Source organism: Amblyomma mixtum, chromosome 2 (genome assembly GCF_055824585.1).
Source record: "Amblyomma mixtum isolate Tamu chromosome 2, ASM5582458v1, whole genome shotgun sequence".
NCBI classification, from domain to species: domain Eukaryota; kingdom Metazoa; phylum Arthropoda; class Arachnida; order Ixodida; family Ixodidae; genus Amblyomma; species Amblyomma mixtum.
In genome coordinates this window covers 172904237-172928832 of record NC_143013.1, presented here as the reverse complement: position 1 = coordinate 172928832, position 24596 = coordinate 172904237, and the positions used below count along the sequence as shown (strand labels likewise).

Here is a 24596-nt window from a genome sequence, read left to right as displayed (position 1 = left end):
TAGACAGCAAAGATGCACCTAAAATCATAGTCTTGAGTACACTGAATGGGCCAGAGAAGTTATTTATCAGGTGCCATTATCCTGTGAAAAAAGTACATCGGACAAACTGGGCGATGTTTTAATGAGAGGGCGGCTGAACATGTTCGCAATCTTTCTACCAACTCAGGAGGAAATTTAGCTTTACATTGTAAGTAGTGCGAAAAAAGTGATTGTCAACCGTTTCTCGAAAGCACAGAGTTCTCCGCTGCGGCTAGAACCAAAACGGAAAGGGAAATAATTGAGGCCATCCTAATCGCAAAGAATTCGAAGAATTGTGTGATCACACCGTCCATTATGCTTTCTGATAAAGAAATCTCGTTTTTAGAAAGGCACACTTTAAACCGTCCATTTTAACCCTGCACCTGTACTCTTGTTTTTTTTTTTGCCATCCTTCATAGATTTTAGCCTGGTTTCGCCTTTTCATTGCTCGCGTCGCCTTTACCTTTGTTGTTTGTTGTCTCCATCTTTCACTCTCAGTTTCACAGTTTTAGTCTCGGTGTTTTTCTTAGTTCTTAGTTCTTTTCAGCCTGCGTTTTTTAGTGGCTTTGCACCTTCATCGTTTATTGTTATTACTGTTGGTTCCGCGTCTCATCCCATTGCTGAGTAGGTTGCGCAAGTAATACAGCGTTTTGTTGATGCCCTCTTTGGTGGTATTGGTTTTATCTTCACTTTTAGGATCTTTATCTTCCAGTTTCCATTTTCTTTTTCCTTGTGTCTAGGTATGAATGGTGCGTAAGCTTGCACACACTGGTATAGTTTAGATTGGCGCTCTGGCGGGTCGGCGCATCATATACACGTAACTGTCAATACTTATCGGTTTTTATCCCAGCTGTGTCATGTGGTGGTTGATTAGAGCGTATAAAAGGTACCCGAAGCGTTTTTTGAATAAAAGTTGGAAATTCTGCGCTCAGTGTGTGTACGTGTTTTTTTCTGTCTCTGTCCGTGTTTTCTTCGCACAGTTTAATCATGAACTTTCTCGTAATCAATGAAGGCTATATATAGGGGCAGGTTATATTCGGCAATTTTTGATAGTGTGAATATTTTCTATTGCAGAGTATCCTTTACAAAAGCCTGCATTCATTTAGATGACTGAAGTCTAAGGATTTCCTGATTCTATTAGAGATTACCTTAGTAAATGCCTTGTAGGAAACGGACAGTATGCCGATCGGCCTGTAATTATTCAAGTCCTTGACGTCCCCCCTTCTGATGAATTAAGATGATATCACCGTTCTTCCAAGCTTCTGTTGTGCTCGAAGCCATAAAGCATTGCGTATGCAGAGTGGCTAGATTTTCTAGCACAATCTCCCCTCCGTCCTTCAACAGATCTGCTTTTACCTGACCCTCGCCAGCTGCTTTCCCCCTTTGAATTGCTCCTAAGGCTTTCTTCCTATTTCGTTACTGATGGGATGACGCATTGTTGTGCGCTACTGTCTTCTCTCATTAACCTTCTGATTACATTTCCTACTGTATAGGTTTGTGTCGAACTCTTCAACTACTTGAACTATCTTGTTCATAATGTTAATGGCATTGCCCTCGGTGTCCCTTAGCGCATACATCTAGTTTTTACCTATGCCTCTTCAACACTGTTAGGCTATCTCCGTTTTTTAGAGCATGCTCGATTATTTCCGTATTCAACTTCCTTAGACGCCTTCATGTTTTGGCGTTTATTAATCACATCTTTCGTCTCTTGAGATAGATTTCCGGTATCCTGTCGAAACATCTTACCGCCCATTTCTACAGGCGCACTCCGTTATGATAGACGTGCGATTATCGTTCATAGTTTGAACATTAATAAAAGCCGAATATCTGTTCTGCAGCGAAATCCTGAACTTCTCTGCTGTCCCTCTTACCTCTAGCTCGTTAATGAGCTTCCGCGGCACTAGCTTCTTCCTTTCCCTCTTCAAATGTAAGCTAATTCGAGAGCTTACTATTCTATGGTCGCTGCAACCCACCTTTCCGAGGGTGAGCACATAGTATAAAGTTTATTTCATTTTTAGTATCACCAGTGGGGCTCTTCCACGACCACTTCCTATTCTTTTGTTTGCTGAAGAAGGTATTCATGAGCCGCAAATTATTTATACCTGCGAACTGTACTAATAACTCTCCCCTGCTAATAGTAGAACCTATGCCATAGTCGCCTACCGCCTGGCCTCCTACCTGCTTCTTGCCTACCTCCGATTTAAGTCACCCATCAGTACAGTGTACCATGATTTTAATTTGTTCGTTGCTGATTACATGTCTTCATAGAAGCTTTCAACGATCGCCAGGCTCATCCCCCACTTAACTCGTAAAATAGCGACGTAAGATACAGATTATCTTGAGGGGCATGCGAATTGTGAGTGGCGGTACTTTTTAGCCTTTGAAATTCCTCTGCGTACGTCTGCGTGCGCTCTGCTAAAATTACCTAATAGTGTGAACATTTACAATATCAGCTCACCTTGCTGCTCGAGACTGCGCATGCAGTGGCTCTCATTAGAGTTGTTACCCCCTATGGCCTCAGCCGCAGCCTCCCGGCGCCGACCCCTCGGAGGTCGCGGACAGCCTGCTCCAAGGCTTCGTGGTGTCGGACGAGCCTCGGCAGGTCCAGGAGAACGTCTACGTCATCCTGGGCCACGGCAGCTACCAGAGGCACGTGCTGCTCTGCGGCACGCTGTCCATGTTCGTGATGTTCCTCAACACGCACGCGCACAAGCTGGTCGGCGCCCCCGTGGCCCACTGGTGCAGAGCCCCGGACGAGCTGCGCCACCTGGGAGCCGCCGAGTGGAGGAACAAGGCCATACCCGTCCAGCCGGACGGCACCTTCAGCCGCTGCGCCGTCTACGACCCGCCCATGCCGGTGCGGATACGTCCCTAACCCCCGTATTCACAAACGCACCTTACACTTATCTTTTCTCTTCATTCACTTAAGAGGGCCCTATCGTGTTTCACAATCAAAACTTATACTTAAACTGAGCAGTTTTGCGGCCTTAACTTATGGGTAAGTGGGCATTTTTCAAGGTAGGCTGGGAGCTACCTTAACGCGTTTCTTATCACATCCAAGATGGCTACCCACTATGAAAGCTTCTCTGCGCAAGTCGACTTCGTCGCCTTGAGAAGAGAAATGGAAAGCCGGGAAGGTCGACCATATGGGAATACATTACGGCGCATACTTCGGGACCGCATCAACCCAATGGAACATTACGAAGACAGGGAATTTCTCTCCCGGTCCGTTGTGGGAGGCAATTCTTTTCTATGGGATCAGCGGCCCGGTTCGGATGACGCGGCTGTGTTACGTTCTGTGCGAGCCGAGTGAGACGCGCGCCGGCGTTCTGGGCCAGCGGAGTGAGACGCGCGCCGGCGTTCTGGGCCAGCCGAGTGAGACGCGCGCCGGCGTTAAACAGAAAATATATACAAAAAACAAAACAGAAGCAACTGTTTTCAGGGAGAGAAAAAGAAAAAAGCAGCTCCGAATAACGGACGAGCAAAAACTGCGAACACACGCACACATATACACAACAGTTTGGACTGGATTGGATCTCATGGATCTGAACGACCGCATCTGTGGCCAGACTGAAAACGACGATCGGCTGAAAAGAGCATTTCCGCTCTTACATTTGCATTAAGCTTCGCGAACACAAGAATCAGAACTTAATTTTCGTTTATAGTCACTAGCAGCATGTTATTTTTTTAAAAACGTGCAATTAAGCGCTCAAATAGTTGGTAGCCTCGTTCTCAGGCATACTTTTCTGAACGATAAGTGGCCCTTTCATAAGGCATCCTTTTGGTGCGTTAAGGCGGGTTTTGGAGTCGCACTTAAGCTTTCCCTCAATCTTGTACTTTCTGAGTCCTTATGAAAGTTGCCCTTTTGCCATAAGTGTAAGGCTGGTTTGCGAATACGGGGGTAAGAACACTAGCAGTTACGTTACGGCGTTCGGCTGTCGAACTCGAAGGCGCGGCATCAAATTCCAAACTTGGCCGCAGTAGTGCGACTGAGGTGAAATTCAAAAGAGGACTGTGTGCTGTGATCGAAATTTTTTCGGAGCCCTCCACTTCGGCACCTCTTTCCTCTTCCTTTTTTCATTCCCTCCGCCATAACGAAACGCAAGAAGAACGAATTTCATTCCTTTGTGCAATGTCAGAGCACGTTAAGGACCCCCAGGTGGTCCAAGTTATCCTGGAACCCTCCGCTAGAGAACTCTATATCTCTTTCTTCTTTCCCTTCCATCTTCTCTCTTCCCTCACGGCGCGGTTGAGGTGCCCACCGAGAAGTGAGGCAGCTACTGCGCCTCTTAATTTCCTCAAAATATATTTTCATTTGCGTCCTCTGTTCCACTGAGGTGTTCATTGAGATAGTTACGGCGACTTTACTTTTTTGATAAACGGTTATTTAAAACCATTTGTGGCACCTTTGGCTAACTGAACGCACGACCTCCAAATTTACTTCTGCTTGTAGAATGTCTTCTGCTTGACTAAAGATCTGCCACAGACATTTAGCACCATTCATGTACTTCCGTTAATCCGTGGCTTTTTATCGTTTTGACCTAACGGTCACGTATTAAAGTAAGGGGTGCAGTTAAGACATCGTCGCGAAATTTCAAATTAGATGTTCGTGAGAAGACGGACCGACGCTACACTGAAGCCGCGCTATTAAACACTGAATGACGAGCTGCGTCGCAGCTCACTCTAAAGACTCTTAAACTACTGCTAGTGGGAGAGACCAGTACACCAACTAGCCCACATGGGTACCTGGTTACTGCTAGTGGCCTGAAGCAGGCTGAAAACCTTGGCTGTTAACAGCCATATTTCCTTGCTTACCGTAAACTCAGGAGAGTCTGCAAAGGGTTGTCGCTTTCTTGCCGGTGCCGCTGTGTCGGTGATGAGCTTTTCTTTCAAAAAGCGCCTTGGACGCAAAGTGATGTTTGCATGGGACCAGAGTGCCAGTTTTCGTGGTGTTGGGGCGCCCAGTTGGCGTCTGCTTCGTATCAGTCACCATTGCTGGAGAGAAGTTTCGAGCAAAATTTGTCGTATTACTCCATGCCACGCATGATGTCATATTAAGTATTGATTTTTTACGTGAATGCGGGGCCACTTTGGATTGTGGAGCTGGAGAAATTTCTCTCCACCGCAATATGCAGTCTACTTTTGTGCAGGATTCACCCGATCGCAGTGATGGAGCCTTTAGTGTCACGCAAGATGTGCTTTTACCAGCCATGCCAGCAATGTTCGTCCCTGTTCACTCTTCGGAAACCCGCACGGGCACCTTCCACTTGCTTGTTGAGCGAGATGTGCACAACGCAGCGAAACGGAATTTTCTGGTGCCCCGGGCCATTGTTGCCGTAGTCGACGGTTGCGCACAACTATGGACAGTGAATGCTTCGTCAGAACCTGTTTTGATCCCATCGGGGCTTAAACTCGCTCGGTTTCATGCTTATGACATTCTTACTATCCGATCCGTGTCTGAGCGCGAGCCTTTCAGTCGAGCAGCAGACGTTTCCGTCAATATCATGCGCATGATCAGCAAGTCGCTTCCGTCTTCCGAACGGCTCGCTTTACAGACTGTTCTTACCCAGTATGCGTCGCTATTTGATTTCACTCAGCCAGCCATTCCACCTTCGCTGCCAGTTTCTCGCACGCAGCACCACATCAACACCGGTACCGCTCATCCGATCAGACAGAAGCCTTATCGTGTGTCCCAGGCTGAACGAAAGCTAATCAACGAGCAAGTGCAGGATATGCTACAGAAAGGCGTCATCCGGGAGTCGTCAAGTCCATGGGCTGCTATTGTTATACTGGTACGCAAGAAGGATAATTCCTGGCGCTTTTGCGTAGACTATCGTCGGTTAAATGCTGTGACGAAGAAGGACGTCTACCCGCTCCCGCGTATTGATGATGCCATGGACTGTCTTCAATCTGCGTCGTACTTCTCGTCGGTTGACTTGCGCTCTGTGTATTGGCAGATCTCCATGCAACCATCGGATAGGGAGAAGACAGCTTTTATCACGCCCGATGGACTGTATGAATTTAATGTCATGCCCTTTGGGTTATGCAATGCCCCCGCTACTTTTGAGCGATTTATGGACGCAATATTGCGTGCGCTTAAGTATGAGGTCTGTATGTGTTACCTCGACGACGTGATCATTTATGAAAAGACCTTTCGCGAACATAACAAAAGACTAGGTATGGTGCTGGCTTGCTTCCCAAGAGCTGGACTGGTCTTAAATTTCAAGAAATGCCACTTTGGTGAACGGCAAACCCTTGTCCTCGGCTTTCTTGTCGACAAGGATGGTATCCGGCCAGACCCACAGAAGATCGCTGCCGTACGGAAGTTTCCACAGCCTTTCTCTTTGAAACACCTTAGAAGCTTTATGGGCCTCTGCTCATATTTCCGCCGCTTCATCCAAGGCTTCGCCCAACTCACTCGTCCTTTGATTTCCCTCCTTCATAAAGACGCCCCGTTTGTGTGGTCGTCTGCCTGTGAGTCTGCCTTCCAGCAGCTGAAGTTTTTGCTCACTTCTGCACCTGTTTCGAGCCACTTCGACCCGGCGGCGCCGACAGAGATCCATACCGACGCCAGCGGTGTGGGCGTCGGCGCAGTGCTTATCCAACTCCACAACGGCGCCCAGTACGTGGTCGCATACGCAAGTCGCACTTTGACCAAATCTGAAGGCAACTACACCGTGACGGAGGTCGAGTGTCTCGCTGTCGTCTTTGCTGTGCAAAAGTTTCGACCATATCTACATGGACGTCACTTCAAGATTGTTACAGACCATCACTCGTGTTGGCTTGTTGGCCTCCGTGATCCTTCCGGTCGACTCGCTCGCTGGGCCTTACGCCTCCAAGAATATGACTTCACAGTGGCGTATAAGAGCGGCTGATGCCACCATGCTGATGCCGACTGTTTGTCTCGTTTCCCTCTGGCAGACACGGCAAGTTGCGAAGAGTCCTAGCCTTGCGACTTTTAAGCACGAAAAACTCAACGATCGTAGTCTCCAGCCGTTGTTTGATCAAGCCCGTACGTCTGCTCCTGTAACTCCGTTCGTCATATCGGAGGGCGTGCTGTATAAGAACTATTCCGTGGAGGGTGCACGTCTGCTTTCGGTTGCCCCTACCAGTCTTCGTGGCATTGTCCTGCATGCCATGCATGATGATATTTCTGCCGGACATCAAGGGTTTTCTCGCACGTTACACAGGAGGCGGCAACGCCTTTACTGACTTGGACTTTACAAGACAACTCAGCAGTACGTTGCAGGCTGTCTGCAGTGTCAACGCTGTAAGCATCGCACTGCCTCACCCGCCGGCTTGTTAAAAGGGAAGTAAGGTGGTCTGATCGATTTCAATTGAAACAGATCAGACCACCTTACTCCCCTTTTGAGAAGATCGGGGACGACGTGCTTGGACCGCTTCCCAAGTCTACAACGGGCCAACGCTGGATTATAGTTTGCGTCGACTACTTTACTCGCTACGTGGAGACAGCTGCTCTTGTGTCCGCCAAAGCAACAGACGTCTCGTCCTTTTTGCTACACTCGCTGATCCTTCGCCACGGAGCTCCTCGTGTCGTAAGCAGAGACCGTGGGCGCCAGTTCATTGCCGATGTTTTGGAAGAACTCCTACGGCTCTGCAATTGTGACTATCGTCATTCGACACCCTATCATCCGCAAACGAATGGCCTGACGGAGCGCATCAACCGCACCCTCACGAACATGTTGTCCATGTATGTAGCGGCCGACCATAAGAACTGGGACACCGTGCTACCGTTTGTAACATACGCTTACAACACCGGAACACACGACGTCACTGGATACTCTCCGTTCTTTCTGCTCTACGCGCGCATACCACGCACCTTTCTGGACACGATTCTTCCCTTTTCTGACCATCGTGATCCGTCCATTGCGCAGACTCTCTGCCGTGCGGAGGAAGCGCGACGACTAGCTCGCCTCCGAACACTCAGTGCACAAGTTCGCACCAAGAGCCGTTACGACAGTGGACACATTGCGGTGACGTATGAGCCCGGTGACTACGTTTGGTTGTGGACGCCACTGCGTCGACGGGCCTCTACCAGAGGAGGATATAGAAGAGGAAAGGCAGGGAGGTTAACCGAAATAATAATCGGTTTGCTACCCTACACGGGGGGAAGGGGGTGAGGGGATAAAAAAAAAGAGAAAGGAGAGTAACAGAAAATTGAAGTCACTATAAAACGTTAAAGTCACAGCCTATCGTGCAGGCCAGAAGTTCTCAAGAAGCGGAGCAGTGCCTTGCAGGCCTTCTCCGCCGACGACCGCCGCGGCCAGGGGCCGAGAATCTTCATTTCCGTGAAAGGGCGTGCATCTAGGCGCTCCAGCGCACGGCTGAGAGACTGCCTTTCGGTGGTGTAGGCAGGGCAGTCACTACCAGAAATTCCTAGCAAAGTACTGCGGCCCTTTTGTTGTTCTGGATCGCCTCAGTGACGTTAACTACACAATCGCCAAAGTCACCCCAGGCAATCGCCGTTCTCGCAAGGTCCAGGCCGTTCACGTTGCCCGTCTTAAACGCTGCAATCACAACGCTAACTCGCTCGAGGACGAGCTTCGACTGCCCCGGGCGAAGTGTTACGCCGCGCTGCGGCGCTGCCGCACTGCAGTTCAGTGGAAAGAAGAAGATGAACACGGTGTGCGCGAGACTGTGGTGGAGCCCGCTTGACGCTGACCGCCCCAGTGACGTCCCCGATACCGACTTGTAAATAAATCCGTCCCCGTTCTCGCAACTTCGTGACAATATTAACGCGATGCTTTTTATGGACATTTTTTTGTACACGTTATAAGCCACCGGCACGCGACTTATTATTCTGGTTGCAGAAATAGAGAAGTCAGCTGCCCTCCAAAAGAAAAATTCAGAAAAGACACTTAAGACTAGTCTGCTTACATGGGAGAATTTCTAAAACATTATAAACGCTGTCGTTGTTCGTCGGCGTTCGGGTGGTGCCGGCGTCGAAGCTGTTGATGTTGATGGCTCACTATTAACTAGCACACAGCACGAGCACACAGCACGAGCACACAGGTACTGTTATGGAAATATCGAAGATAATGTTCCCTTTTTCCGATGTGTAGCAAAATCTTTTATAGTTTTTCCATCGCTCTAATCAAGCAGTCAAGACTTTAAGACTTCCATGAAAACTAATGGGGAACGCTTTTGACGGTAGCGAAAACAGATACAGTATTGATTGTGATATTTACAGTTATAGTGAGTTCTTACCAATATTTAAAAAAATGTGCTCATAAACTTTTTCCTGTACAAAAATGCTTTGCCTACAACGGTCACGTATGTTCACCGCCGCCGATTTGTTTAGTTGCTTGTGGGCGCAAGTGAGAACAATAAATAGTTCATTTAGAAACAACTTCTGTCGGCTCGTCCATAACCCACGGCATTGTTACCACCACGTGACACCTGGTGGAGGGGCTGGGTACTGATGTCCTTGACGCCCTCACCTTCTGGGAGCAGCCGAGGCACCCCAAGCCGCCCCCAATAAGCGGACACCGCGACAGCCAACGAAGCCGCTTCAACTGAAGCCCGTCTGCAAAGCAGTCGCCATCTTCACAACCTCCCTCAAGAACGTGGACCTTCACCAGACCATAGCTCCAGTCATTCCCCCCCCCCCCCCCCCCCCCCGAATGCCACCCATTTTCAACGGCACCCCGGGTGAACATGCAGATGACTGTCGGAACAGTACAGTCGAATGGCAGCCTTCAACAAGTGGGACGAAATTACGAAGCTTCAGAAATTTTTATTTATATTAATGGAGCTATTCGTAGGTGTTACGAGAACCATGAAAAGTCAGTGACGAGTTGGAATACATTTAGAAATGAGTTCTTGAGGACTGTTCAAACGTATTGTACAAGGAAAGGCTCGGACCGAGCACATGAACGAGAAAGTCACAGCGTAAGTAGAAGAAATGAAATGATGGACCTGTTCTGTCGTGCGCGTCCCGAAATGACAAAGAAGAATAAATTTAACCTCTTGATGCGGTGTGTAAAAGAACAACTTTTTGCTGGAGTCATGCGTGATTCCACGACTGTCGCAAATCTATCCAGATCAGCAAGCAATATCGAGAAGACCCAGGGTGCAGGGACCCGCCTAATACACCCGCTCAACTCTGCCCTCTGCAGTGCACCCGGACACCACGCCTACCAGCAAATGCAGCTTGGAAATTATACGTTAAATCGCCCGAGAACTGTGCCGTCTGCTGCCGACACCATCGCATCCTCAAGTCGCAACACTGGCGGATGCTATCCGTGAGGAAGTACCGCGGGCGTTGAGCTGCCTTCGCATGGCGGCTTCAGCCCAAGAACGCCTACGCTGTGCGCAGCCTAAGGCGTCCCGTTAACACACCTTAGGAGCCTTATGTTCTACACCATTGACTACCGCCGACCACCCGTTTTTCTGTTTCGACAAGGCGCACAAAGGAAAGCAGACGTCCGGAGGACCGCCCACGAGCGCTGTCCATTCTGCTTTCATGCGGTGGAGCCCGCCACATCCTTCGCCACTACCTATCCAGGCGTATGGGACTTTGTGGCTTTTCTTTTCACGCTCCGCTACCACGCCCCGGCCGGCGACCGCGGGAGATCGACGATTACCTCCATCGAGAGGAATATGTGCCGAGCTATACGACTCGCTTACCATCGCTTGGCCACAACTACGCAGAGGTCGTGCGTAGAAGATCCTCCAGCCAGCGTAGGAGAAACTATACCAGAAGCAGCAACCTTTGGAGGTGAGGTTGCTCACCAGCAAAATGGCAAAGATCTCGACCGACCACGCCGCATGAAGGCTCCGCCCGCACTACACCCACGTTGTACACAATGGCAAGCTCGACGACGACCCGACCCGACTTCGAAATGACGCCGCCCCTCAGAAAAATGACAACAACATGATGCAGCCGCAATCACCGCGCACAACGAAACCGAGACCGAACTCCCAGGTCAACGTGCAATGCGAAGACAACATCCGACCTTGCATTCGCTATTTGGTGGTTGCACGGTAACGGCATTAGTGGAAATAGGCGCCCACTACTCAGTCATCAATGGATAGTTCGCCACTCAGCTGAAGAAGGCGGAGACCGCTTGGGACGACTCGCAGGTACGAACAGCTGGAGGCCACCTCATCACCCCATCGGGACGATGTACTGCCAGAGCGAAACGGGTGGGCACACGTACTCAGAGGCTCTATTAGTGCTACAACAGCGCACCCGTGACGTAATTATAGGCATGGACTTCTTGGCAGAATGTCGAGCGATTATCGATCTGAAGTCCAAGTCGACCGCACTTTCAATGCATGGCCCTACCTCCGAATTCGGCACTGCAAAATCATGCAGCGCACAGGGTGCTTGAGGAAAAAGTGACATCCCCCACCTGCTAAAGGATTACAGTCCCCGCAGCCTTTGGCACTGCAGAAACATCGATGGCATCGTAGAAGGAAATATGCAGCTACTCTGGATCAAGGAATCTCAAATGGAAGAGTCATGAACGAGTTTCTGAATGGACAAAGCTCCGTGTTGATAACAAACTTCAGCCGCGAGTACTGACATCTGAACAAAGGCACGGTCATCGCCTTCTTGGAAGGAATTGCTGAAGCGAGCAACACATTCGGCTACTCGGGCACGGCGACAACGATTCCACTGACCCGAACCTCGAAGCTGACATTCGACATCAACCTGGCTCTGCCCAACACAGACGACAACCTCTTCAAAACCTCCTTCGAAGTTACGGTGACTGCTTTTCTGCCTCGTGAAAGGTTCGACGAGCGGCTGCTGCCAAACATCTAATAATAACATCAGAAGACACCAGCTCCCTTCTTCAAAGCCTCCGTCGTGTGTAGATGCGCGAATTCCAATCCAGCTGGGACCAAGTCGAAGAAATGCTGCGCGACGATTTCATACAGCCAACGAAGAGCCCCTGGGTAACACCGGTTGTCCTCGTCAGGAAGAAGTCGGCTTTACGTCGATTCCTGCCTATTGAACAGTGTAAGCGACAACGACGCCTGCCCTCTGTGCGGCATTGACGATACCTTAGACCGCCTCTGAGACGCCAAGCACTTCTCGTCGATCATCTGAAGAGCAGGTATTGGCAAATCGAAGTCGATGAAAGGGATCGAGACAAGACCGCTTTGATCATGCCAGATGGGGTGTGCAAGTTCTAGGTAATGCTATTTGGACTTTGATATGCCCCAAAACGTTCTAGCGTGTAATAGACACAATACTGGCAGGTCTCAAATGCAGATATCTCTGGTATACTTAGATGATGATGATGTCGTCTTCGCTTCGAACTTCGGCGACCACCTGGAAAGGCTTGAACAGTGCTGTAGGCAGTCAAGCCACCAGAGCTAAATTTGAAGGCAGAAAAATGCCACTTCGCTTAAGGAGCTGCTCATTCTTGGCCACATCGCCAGGAAAGATGGAGTAAGCCCAGAACTACCGAAAACAGCTTATGTCGCGCAGATTTCACAAACGGCCTACAAGCAAGCTGTGCACAGATTCCTGGAGCTGTTCGCATATTACAGACGGTTTGTTAAGAAGTTTTCGCGCATTGCTGAAATCTTGACACAGTGCCATTATTAAGCAGCGCCAATATGCGCGCTAAAGGACACTATGTTTCCATTCTCAGTGCTTATTTTGAACTGTCCGTGTTTGTTTTCTCTAGTCACCTTACTTGTTGTTTTAAAGCATCGCATCGATGCTACTTTGAGACGGGAGTAATGCCGCGTTTATTGGTACGATTTGTTTCTTCACGCTCAAAGGCCTTGGCATGAGGGCTTTATCAATTTTGTTTTTCACGCGAGATTTGACCAGTTCTCTGAAAGTTTCCCTGCTTGCTTTTAATTGAGCGTGGCCGAGAGTGGCACGCATTCTGCATTCTGTCCCTCGACGACCGCTGAGCACGCTCGTTGTTTGAGGGCGCAAGTGAGGCCCAGATAAAATTCATTTAAGAACCATTTCAGTCGGCTCGTCCATCGTCCACGTGGCAATATTAGTCATGACATCGTGAGCCACAGTGAAAAAAGACTTCTCTTGCAGCCATAAAGATGGCCGCGATTCTGTGAATAAACTGCTCTTGAACCCTGAAATATTTTCCATTAACATACTTACCTCTCTGCAGGCAGGATTTGTAAAGCTTGGAAGCGTAAACAATTTCATTTCATTTCATTTTATTACTTTGGAGTTGTTACAGGGTGGCATGGTAATATAAGGTAAAAAGTGGTTTTTAATTTTGAAGCGTGAGCTACATTGGCCTCAGTCTCGCCGTTTCGCGTGCTCCCTCCGTCGATCATACTGCGCATGCGCGAGGAGCAAGCGAGGTCACTACGCAAAGCTGGCGCTCCTCGCCGCGTGCGCTCGCCGCCACCTCTGCTGCCTCCGCGCATAGTCACGTGACGTCACTGCTCACGCTACGTATATCCTGGCATAGCAGAGCTAAGTCACTGTCAACTTTTTTTTCGTTACTATTAGAAAAATTAATTGTCACGCCGTACACATTGCAGGCCCGTTTCAGAACCCTACGGCATGGTGAGATGAACCTGATGCATCAAAACTGCTATCTAATGGTGGTGGAGACATGACCCTGAATGAACTTCGCAGTGCAAACGAACTTAGCACCGGTCCAGGGCCTCAGGTTGTCGGTCACACTTGCTGTAACTCAGATTATTTGGAGGCTACCAGGCGGCATCGAAAAAATGTGCTCCATAAGCAGAAGTAATTTATGGAACGCATAAACTTGACCTACGTAAACCTAAGCCCACTTTTCTGCCCTGCTCTTTTAAATTAGCTCCAGCGAGTAAAAGTCCACGTATTTCTGGCCTCGTGGGCTCATCTTCCACGCATTCCTGACGTACTTTTGTCAGCCGGTTCTTATTACTGCCATACAAATTTATTCAACCTTGCACGCACAGTTTACCGTTGTATGTCCCCTGAAGGCTTCTCAGGTTTTTTTTGTAGTGCTAAAGCATTACTTCACTTGCAATCATGAAAAGGCCGATGGGTCTGTGTACCCTCGACCTTTGAGATGAAGTTATTTGGAGGCGGTGTGGCTAGCGGAAAGTAACGTGGCACACATGTTTAAAAAGCTTTGTCTTGGAGATGTGGTGGCTACTGCATGGTTACGTGGTATGAAAGTTTAAATAAATTTGAAGCGTGTGTGCCAAAATTGAAGCGCAATGAATTCGAACGACAATGTGACGCAATGTCTAGGCAAGAGCACAAGCGAATTCGAAAAGACAAGTTAAGGCAATAAATAGTTCAGCTGATTCGAAACCAAATACTTTCGCGCATCATATCCGGCTTAACGGCGTTGAAACTCTGTAGTTTTTGTTCGTTAACTTATTTCTGTGTACACATGAGTCGTTTATTTCTCATAGATGCGGCGGTTCCTGTTCTGGGGCAGTTATTAGTTTAACGCCAGTTTTCTCGTAGTTCCTTCTTTACAGCCATTTCCGTCTTTTAAGAGCACCGGAAACCTTTCTTTCCAACTGATTTTATTAAGTTGCCGCCTTTAATGACGTTTCTTATTTCACAGCTACAAAAGAGCTTGTCCCTGAGATTGAACTGCCACAAGTGCTTCGGCGGATTTTGACAGCTGTGAGCAGTGCGATCGCGTGAAGCAGGTGGCGGTCCGCATTGCTTGCTCTTGCACCAGCCCGCATAAAGCAGCGTCAAAAGCTGAGACAATAACATCAGTAAAAAACTGGCAGTGGATTAGCTCTGCCATACCAGGATATAAGTAGCGAGAGCGCGAAGCGGCGAGCGCGCGCGGCGAGGCGCGCCAGCTGTGCGCAGTGACGTCACTCGCTCCTCGCGCATGCGCAGTATGGTTGACGGAGGGAGCACGCGAAACGGCGAGACTGTGGCCAATGTAGCTCACTCTACAAAAAGCTTCACCGCCAAGGAAAGGTGTTCCTCGCGTTGTATGCATTGCGCAGGACGAGCATCTCCAAGAGCGCCGCGCAGTGCCCTGCAGCGCGTGGGACTACGACACGGCGTGGCCCGAGGACAGCATCGTCAGCCGCTGGGACCTGGTGTGCGAGCGTGCCTGGATGTACCAGCTCTCGCCCCTCACCTACATGCTGGGCGCCGTGCTGTTCGCCCCGGTGGCCGGCCTGCTCGCGGACCGCGTCGGTCGCCGGCCCATCATCAGCGTCGCGGTAGCCACGCTGCTGCTGTCCAGCCTGGGGGCATGCGTCGCCGACACCTTCTTCTACTTCCTCCTCACCAGGTGCGAGATCGAGGGAGACGCCATTGTCACCGCTGTCGTAGGCAGACGAGTGGTCGGCGGCCAAGTTCCGGTGATTCGAGACGCCACCTTTGGTAATAGACCACAATACAAAATAAATCCTTGACATCGGCTGGTGTGATGCTCTGAAGGGTTTGCAAGGGATAGTGGTTTCGTTTGGCTGGTACGCTTCCCAAAGATATGCGCATTAACGATGTCATTGCTCAGAACCTCCCTCCAAGTATGTCTAGATGACGATGACAAGGAGGAAGATAGGAGGAAAGATGATTAAGCCAGAATACAATCGTTCTTGAGTGAACCTGGGTTCGTACGAAAAAAAAAAAGAAGCCTAGAAGTCGAAGAGGTCTCCCCAGTGCCATGTTTACGGAGGAGAAGAAGAATATGACTGCGGGCCCACTCGGTCTCGGGGAGGATAGAAACACCACCAGCTGCAGAGTATGCACTGAGCATGAGACAAAATTTTCCAGATAGCTGCGATTATTCCCTTAGGACAGGTCTGGACATCGTATAATGGCCTTCACATGATCGCTGTACTTCGTGAAGAAACCTTGCACGTCTTGTTATTAAACAGAGTAGAATACGTCCCGCTTGTCACGAAATATCAGGGGGATCATTTCTTCTGCAGCCATCGAGTAGAAGAGGTACTCGAGGTAGTCAGAATATCTTGTTCCGCGGAAGGCAGTGGTCAGCGTCCGCGTCCGAGTGGTTGGGCATTGGTGGAGACATACAGCGTTTTTCACCTAAGACTTGGAGTTTTTAAAAATAGGGTTTTTGAGCTAGATGAGCGCTTTTTCGGCATAGCATTGCTAGCGGTGTGGTACATCCGAATACAGCTAAGACATGCTATCTAGCAGGCATGTTAACTAATATTCAATAGTTGACTTTTTAACTTTTACTCTTAGGCTCTTTAATTATTCAGAGGCGTGTAGGTCAGCTTAAGTAAAATTTATCTAAGTTTTTAGAATTTCACAAATGCGTTTACCTTTGGCGCTGCTACGTGCCCTGGAGAGGTTGCTTTGCCTTCAAGCTTCTTGAAAGCGCATTACGTGTTTTGGCGAGATATAACCAATATTTTCTGTGCCATAGTGCCGAGGGTAACCACTTTTTCCAAATTATGAAAACTTCTGTGGATGTTACTTGCGATGGGATACACGTTTCTCAATAATTAAGGAACTGAACACTAGTAGTTAAAGGTTAACTAGTAAACATTTGTTAGCCAACCTGCTAATCAGGAAATCTTAGCTGTGCGCTGATGCATTACGCTGGTGACAATGCTAGGGCGAAAAAACCGCTCTTCTAGGTAAAAACGCTGTTTTTGAAAATTGGGAATTGAAAATGAATTGAAAATGGCGGGGCTAACAGTCACCGTCTTGGTACATCTGGCCGGACTTGCAGACGAGAGTAAATGCGTATTCCTGCAAGCGCAAGGCCCAGCGACCCAGATGGCCTGAAAGGTCTCTAATGGTGAATTCCAATGGCAGATCGGGATCAAGTTTTTCTGCTCGGTTTGGATCAGTCGTATTCCAATGGTAAAATGGGAGCGCGAGTTGTATGTTCCAATGGCAGATCGGGATCAGGCGTAAATCCCGGATCGCTCCGTGGAGCAGCGATTCTTGATCTGCCGAAATCGGCGGATTTGACCGGAACCTCGCGTGACGTTTCCTTTTCCGCCGCGTCTGCTTCCGGTCGCGACCGGCAGCAGCCGCTTCGTTCCTGTCGTCGCTACGTGGTGAGCCGGGCGGGCCGGGACAGACGGGCACTTTCCAGTCAACAGTGGACGGCAATGATCTTGCTTCGAGCCGTGCGGCACTAATTTTGCTTCATGGAAGTGACAGTTCCGACTCGGGCACTGAAAGCTCAGAGTCCAGCAGTGAAGATTCGTCTGAAACGGACAGCGAGTGTGAAACTGCCGGCCTGTATATGCCTGCCGCCGGCGTCAGAAAAATGCGCTAATATTCTTTGTTCGCGTTCATAACAAGCCCTGGAGTAGAGGAATGTAACAAATGAATCATTTTTGAGGATCGTTGGCCAATACCGAGTTGCTGGTAGAAGTGATAACTGCGATACAAGCAAATTTCTTCCTGATGCCCAGTGCGGCTGGCCTGCTGTCTGCTAGCTCCGCTGTTGGAGGCGTCGCAGAAATCGATCATGTCTTTATTTTATTATGAGACGAGGAGCACAGTAAAACGGTGACGCGAGTAGCACCTTTACTACAGCGCTGGCCAATTCCGAAGCGCCCTCAGCTGCGGCATCGATGAAAAACAGTTAGGCTTAGCGACGACTACGGCAGCCAGGGAGAAACGTTGGCCGGGGGGCAGCGCAGTTAGTCGCTCGGCGTGTCCGCGGGCGGCGTCGTTGCCGAAAGCTCGACTGTCTCGCTGATTGGTTCAGCGGCTTGCGTCTCGCAGTCGCAAGGCTGGAAAATCGAGCAGCGAGCAAATTGCCTGCGCGTCGTCCGCCACTTCTTTCGTGAACGGTAGGGACAGGCTCACCGGCTCTCCGAAGACCGCGGCCGCATACTCGCGTGTTCACGGAGAGTGGACCATCCTGTACATACGCTTTGGTTTTGGTTTTACATTACGGCCTTCGTACTACCTCCTTTTTGTTTCGCCGAGACGGCGTCTGTCAACGCGGAGATCGCGCCTCGCGCAACTCCTGTCGCACTCGAACACGAAGCTAGCAGGGCGTCCGCTCCGGCGGCGCGCCTAGTTTCCGCGGTCGCCGCTGCGGCGCTGGCGTCGCGCTCCCGAGGGATCACTGGCATTCCAATCGCAAACTGGGAGGTGGCAAATCTACGCGCTCCGACGCGCTCCGTACGCGATCCGACGGAGCGGTCTCGATCTGCCATTGGAATTCAGCATAAGAGAGGACAGCCAGCACAAGGCATAGGGGCCCGTGACTACGCAGAAGGGGCTCCCAAACAAATAAGGGAGGAATTTCGTGAACGCCCAAACAAGTGCAAGGCACTCCCACTCCGTAATAGAATAGTTACGTTCGGAGGGAGAGAGCAGGCGGCTGGTGAAGGTAATCACACGATAGTGCTCGCGATGGCTTTGCGAAAGGATGGCTTCAATTCCATGGCTACTGGCGTCTGTGCAAAGTTACGTAGGCGCAGATGGGTTGAAATGGGCCAGCACAGGTGGAGAAGTGAGTGCCGCAACAAGTGCTGTGCAGGCACGAGCTTGGTCAAGGCCCCAGGAGAAAGGCACATCCTTCTTCAGGAGGATGGTAAGGGCAGGGGCCGTGTCTGCGATGTTCGGGATAAACCAGCGGAAATACGAGCAGAGCAAGAGGGAACTGCGCACATCGCTTGAGGAGAAAAGTTTGGGGAACCGCCGTATGGTATGAACTTTGTCAGGGTCGGGCTTGACACCAGAAGCATCCATCAAGCGGCCGAGAACCTTAATTTAGCGCTGGCCGAGGCTGCACTTCTTGGAGTTCAATTGGAGACCGGCGCGGCGGAAGACGGCAAGAATAGTAGAAAGGCGGCGTAGGTGGCTTTCGAACGTGGAGGGAAAAACGACTACGTCATCTAGGTAATACAAGTACGTCGTCTATTTCAAGCCGCGCAGGGGCGAGTCCATCACGCGTTCGAATGTGGCAGGAACCTGTAGAGGACGGAAGGCATGACTTTGAACTATTACAGGCCATCGGCAGTGACGAATGCAGTCTTCTCAGGATTCTGCTCGTCAACAGCAATTTGCCAGTAGCCTGAACGGAGATCAATAGAAGATAAATAACTGGCACCATGTGGGCAGTCGCGGGCGTCATCAATTATAGGTAGAGGATAGACGTACTTCTTTTTTATGTGATTAAGACGGCAATAGTCGACACAGAATCACCAAATTTCATCTTTCTTTTTTATCAACACTGCAGGGGACGGCCAAGGACTGCTAGAAGGCATGATAATGTTGTTCGCCAGCACCTTGTCCACCTCGGTCTAGCTGACATGGCGCTCAGGAAGGGAGACACGATAGGGCCTTGTGTGCATGGTGCTGGCATCGCTCGTATTGATGAGATGGTCGACAGTAGTTTGGCCAAGCGGACGATTTCCGAAATCAAAGACATCACTGTAGGAAGCTAAAAGGGTGCAGAGGGCGCTGGCGTGGGCAGGTGGCAAATCCGCCGCGATCATTGCAGAAGTAGGGTCCGGGCGTGAAGCAGTCGAGCGGGGAAGGGCATGGAGATCAGACTGAGGCTCCGCTGTGAGAGCAGAAACTGTGCATTCGGCCAAAAGAAACAGTTCAGCGAGTGCGATGCCACAGCGTAAAACACGGGGAGAGAGGCTTGCGTTCAGAATCTGAAGGTAGGGGCGGTTGTCGGTGATGGTCAGGACGGTGTGTGGAAGGATGACATCACGCTGAAGGACAACTTCCTTGATTGGGTAAGGTGGGTAAGAACTCAGCACGACAAAACACCTAGCGCTGGCCGTAGTCGACAGGACGACGGTAATTCGAGCTGTGTTGACGTGGGGAAAAGCAACGGATGCGGCAGTGGCGGGATATGTGGCCGACACGCGAACAGGTCAAGCAGATTGGCCGGTCGTCCGAGGTGAGGCAATCAGCAGGATTCCGGTAGAGGTAATGTGGCGGGATGGTCGAAGTCGGTGAAGCAGCAGCAATCAGTGGAGCGCTGGCTGGTGAACAGGGCGATGTAGAGGATAGGCCAGAAGTGGAACCCACGTTCACAAACTCTTGGCGAACGACGGCCTGGATCAGGGAAATCGTAGCGTCGGCCGGCTGAGGAGCGAAGACGACGGGAGCCATAGCCTCCAGTTCTCTGCGTACAATTCGAGTTGAATTGGCAGGATGGGACGGCTGTTGCAGTGTTGGCAGGTCTGCGCAGGAGGATGTCGCCGCCGTTTTCGGAAGATGGTCAAAACGGTGAGCAATACTGCGGTGTTTATCGTGCTCAAACAGTCGGCATACCTGGAGGACGGAGTCGACCGTTGCGCAATCTTTGCACAGGGAAAGACTAAAAGCGTCACCAGCGATCCGCTTTAGGATGTGGTCCACCTTGTCGGTCTCCGACATGGCGCTGTATACTTTACGGCACATAGCGAGGCGGCCTGGATGTAGGAGAGGTATAAGTCGGTAGACGACTGAGCTCGAGAAGCAAGGTCTTTTCTAGCGCCGAGCTTGTGTCCGACTGGTTTGCCAAACAGGTCCCGAAGCTTCTGTTCACTGGTGTCCCAAGAGGTAAGGCCTTCCTCACGCGTCTCGAACCAGACGCGCGCCGTGCCCACCAAGTAGAAGATCCCATTAGCAAGCATGAGGGTCGCGTCCCAGTGGTTATGCTTACTGACACGCTGACAGCGAGTTAGTTCGACACCGACGTTATCGGTGCAACAAAAGGTGAGTCGCGAGGCTGCGCCACGACAGCGGTCAGCGCTGGTGGTGACGCTGCGGCCGGAGGTGTGTCAGGTGGCATTGTGAAGGATCCAAGCTGAAGAACGCTGCGAGATCCAGGGTGTGGTTTGGGTATGGCACCCAGCACACCCTCCAGCAAATATTGAGGAAGGGGGTAACCTCAGCAGTAGGCGCGACAGACCGCATCCAGGAGGCACACCAAAAACCAAGTCGCACAAGCTGCAGAGTCCTCGTCGTTGTCAACAGCACAGTGACAAAAATTAGGGTGGGCGTGTAAAAAGAAAGAAAAATAATAGCGCCCGGCCCGCACTGCTTAGAGCACAACGGGCTATCAGCACAGTGACAGAAGGAAATGGTCCTTGCGTACCGATTTAAAGTCCATATAAAATTAAAAACAAATAAATTGCCTTAGGTGGGAGCTGCGCAGAAGCGATAGCGCCGTTGTTTGGCTGTTTGCTCCTGTTATTTACGCTTCAGTAATTACCGTCGAGATATTTTTCTTGCTTGTGAATACATATTATAGTCAGATATAACTCAAGAACGAAGCGCCAAAATGTCTCTCAAGGTACCCATCAGCCAACAGCTTCGACCAAATTTCTGGAATCCTTGGCCGATTCTCTTGGACGTCCTAGCCTGAAATCGCAAGGGGCGGCATATGATTGTCGAATAACAGCTGCGTCATCGGATTAACCACGGTATCATGAAAATCATTCGAATTTGTGAGGCATCTGCCGCTTCTTTCTTTAGTTCTATCCGGCTCTATTCAGTCAAGCTTAGCCAAAACGCAGTGTACAGGTAGGATCAGTATAAGAGGGAACACAGAAGTGCATGGCCTCCGCGCATCGCAGAGCGCTACCGCCATCAGACCATGAGAATAGGTGGCACCAGGGGCATGCGGGTAAAGAGCAAGCCGGTCGTTCTTACGGGGCATGCTCCTTTACCGTCGATTCTCGTCGCCTCTCGCTGACAACAGTCCACGAAATGCGTTGGCCCCGCGCTCCCGTGTTCCCTCTCACATTGCTTCTACCTTTACGTCACAACAAATGTGTCTGTACGGCACGTAATGCCTTCGCAGACTCACCGTGTCGGGCTCCGCGCACTCCATCGTGATGCTCCTGTACATCCTGCTGTACGAGGTGACGGGCAGCGAGCGGCGCTTCGTCTTTGTGCTCATCGACACCGCGCTGCCCTTCACACTGGTGCCACGCATGGTCGAAGCACTATCGTGGCTGCGCCCGCACTGGTTCCTCGTCCAAGTGTTCATCCTGGCTCCCACCGGCCTCCTCGCCTGCTGCTGCTACCTGCTCGAAGAGTCCCCCGTCTGGCTGCTGGCCACGTGGCGACTGCAAGAGGCCGAGCAGCTCATGCTGGCCGCTGCAAGGCGCAATGGCGTTGACCATGCGCGTGCCAGGAACAGCTACCGCATTCTACGCGAGCAGCTGGCAAAGGTGCAGGCGGAAGCTGCGAGCTCTGCGTACGACGACAGGTTGAGGGTAGCGCACTTCCACACCCGGGTGGTCACTGTGGCGCTGTCCTGGTTCACCCTAACCCTCGTCCTGTACACATTCACGCTGCGGCCAGCTGAGGCACCGGATGAGATCTTGGAACTGATGCACACTTGCCTGCAAGTGCTCTGCTACGTCTTAATCTACCGGCACATGCACCTTAGAGGGCACCGCAGCGCCCTCTTGGTCGGCTTCGTCCTTCTGGGAGCGTCCATGACTCTCCAGGCGGTGTTCGCCTACGGGGCCCAAGAGCATGCGGCGCGCCTGTCCGCTACTGTAGTACAATGCGCCTGCTACTGCGCAGTAAGCCTAAACTACGGCTATACGGCTGAGGTCTACCCTACAGTCATGCGCAGCATCGGTATGGCTTTGTCGTTCGATGTTGGCCGCTTGGGAGGGTTGATGGCCGCCGCACTCGCACTGACCGACGGCGCCGACGCTCTGTTGGCAATCAACCTCGCCATGGCTCTGCTCGTCGTGCTCACAGCTGTCGCCATCCAATGGCTTCCCGAGGTGATCGTGGTGCAAGAGCCCAAAACAAAGGCGCTGAAAGCGCTTAGCGTCGAAGAGCGCAAGGAAGCGATTAAGGCGTCACTGACTCCGCAGCGACGCCGTCGTGCTGGAAGCGGGCACTCGTCGCCGCGGCTGTCGCTGACAGCATCGCAATCGCCATACTCATCTCTCGCACCTTCGATCATTCGAAGGAGTCTGAATCTCTTCTGAAGCGCAAACAATGACACATGTGCATCAGCAGCTCGGTTTTCTTCTTTCATTTCAAGGTTTTTATGTCTTCCTTACCATGGACTTTTTTTGTTATTCTTTTACTTTTCTTCGAGATTCCTCAGTTACAACCGGACTCGAAGACGGACTGGTTGCGGAACTATGCAGCGCTAGCGTGCTCATTAAGCCAGTGTTGACTGCCAGATGGCTCCTCACAACGACATGTGCAAACACGCTTCACAGGCGGTGCATTGCATTTGATTTGAGGCCGCTCCGCGTGGAACCTTCGTGCTCCTGAAACACACACTACGTCTCGAAAGTCATGAGCCTCGCTACTTCATAAATTGGAACGCAAATTGAAAACAACAAGTTTAAAGAAACACATCTGCCATCACTGCCTATCTTGACGTGTATTTGGTTTTGCTGAACTGAAAATGGAACTGTTTGTCGTGTCGGAAGCCTCGTAACTTAGTAATTTCGACAGTTTTATTCCTTGGCGCTTGTTAAGTTTTTTTGCTACTGAAAACTTTGAAACCTCACTGTTCTCAACAATTTGGATTAGAACAATTAGATCAACTAGGCTAATGTTCTCGACAATTAGAACAGCAGATATCGGCCATTTAATTTTCTTGGCAGCCCGTCGTTGAAGTCACTACAGACTTGAGGCTAGATGATTAGGAGCGCAGCGTGTTGCTTTTCCTCCATGATTGCCCAACGCGACAAAACACAACATCCAGCACTCTGCGCTGACGGCAGTAGAGTTCAGACGATATCCCGTGAAAGGAACAAAATGGAAGCAAGCTTCAGTTTTGCTTAAATGGCACACATTTGCACAATTCTTTTCTATTCTGTACGGAGTTACATTTGGTATGAGTGTTTTAACCTTTGAAATACCCGGTTGAGAAGTTTGTTTCTCTAAATATAACAGAAATGAGAAAAAAAAAGTAGTTTCACGCTTCGTAGTAATTTATAACAAACGGTTCGATTTGGCTTTGATGTATATGATTCATCGTGCCTGTACCATTCTGTTCTGAATGTTTTGCTTTACGATCTCCATGTCCTCCACAAAGAAAGAAATGCACGAGCGGAACTTTTGCCTCCACCATTTTGCTAATAAACCTCAGAATTCACGCACAGGCGAAGCACATTGAACATCTGTTGCTCAAGGCGTGCCTTGTTGACTTCACGCAACCTGGCCTAGATATGCCCAGTGCACCTCTGGCGTTTCTGTCGTTTGCCATGCAGCCATAACACATCAGATGACTGAGATTAATGATGCAGTTCAGGAAGAAGTCATGTCACCAAGCAAATGCTTATGATGAAGTTCATTATAGCGCATCAGCATGAAAGGGCACTGTGGCTGTATGTGAATGTGCCGGAATTTATTTCGAACAGAACAATAAAACTAGGCCTACTTTGGAAACATGCAGTATTTTCCTTGGCAGTTTTTAATTTTATCCTAGAACAAAACGTGGTGTTAGTGGCAATGCAACGAATGAAGGCGTGAATTTGCTCACGAAACTGCATATTGTAAAAAACAAGTTTTGAAATTACCGCTTGACTGCATGAAATTACGATGCACAACTGCAGTTTTTTAGCCGAAGTGCATGCAGCGGCTTGTTGTGTAGGCAATGTCACAGCTGTACCCCAACGCGGATCGAACCGAATGGCACAAGCTTTGAGAGAGTCAGTTTTCGTGAGTTCACTTTGCAACGAAAAGCTCAAAGCAAAGAAGA

The 24596-nt window shown here is 50.2% G+C and overlaps 1 protein-coding gene across 1 annotated transcript in view; it reads left to right on the top strand.

Annotated features, from left to right (window-relative positions):
- The window catches only part of LOC149361673 (solute carrier family 22 member 7-like), a 29794-nt gene extending 6931 nt beyond the window's left edge, over positions 1–22863 (top strand). Inside the window, exons 2-4 of the mRNA XM_089568122.1 lie at positions 2540–2875; positions 14956–15248; positions 21711–22863. Of these exons, the coding sequence (XP_089424248.1) occupies positions 2540–2875; positions 14956–15248; positions 21711–22863 (1782 nt within the window). The remainder of the gene's footprint in view (positions 1–2539; positions 2876–14955; positions 15249–21710) is intronic.
- The last annotated feature ends 1733 nt before the right edge of the window (positions 22864–24596 follow it).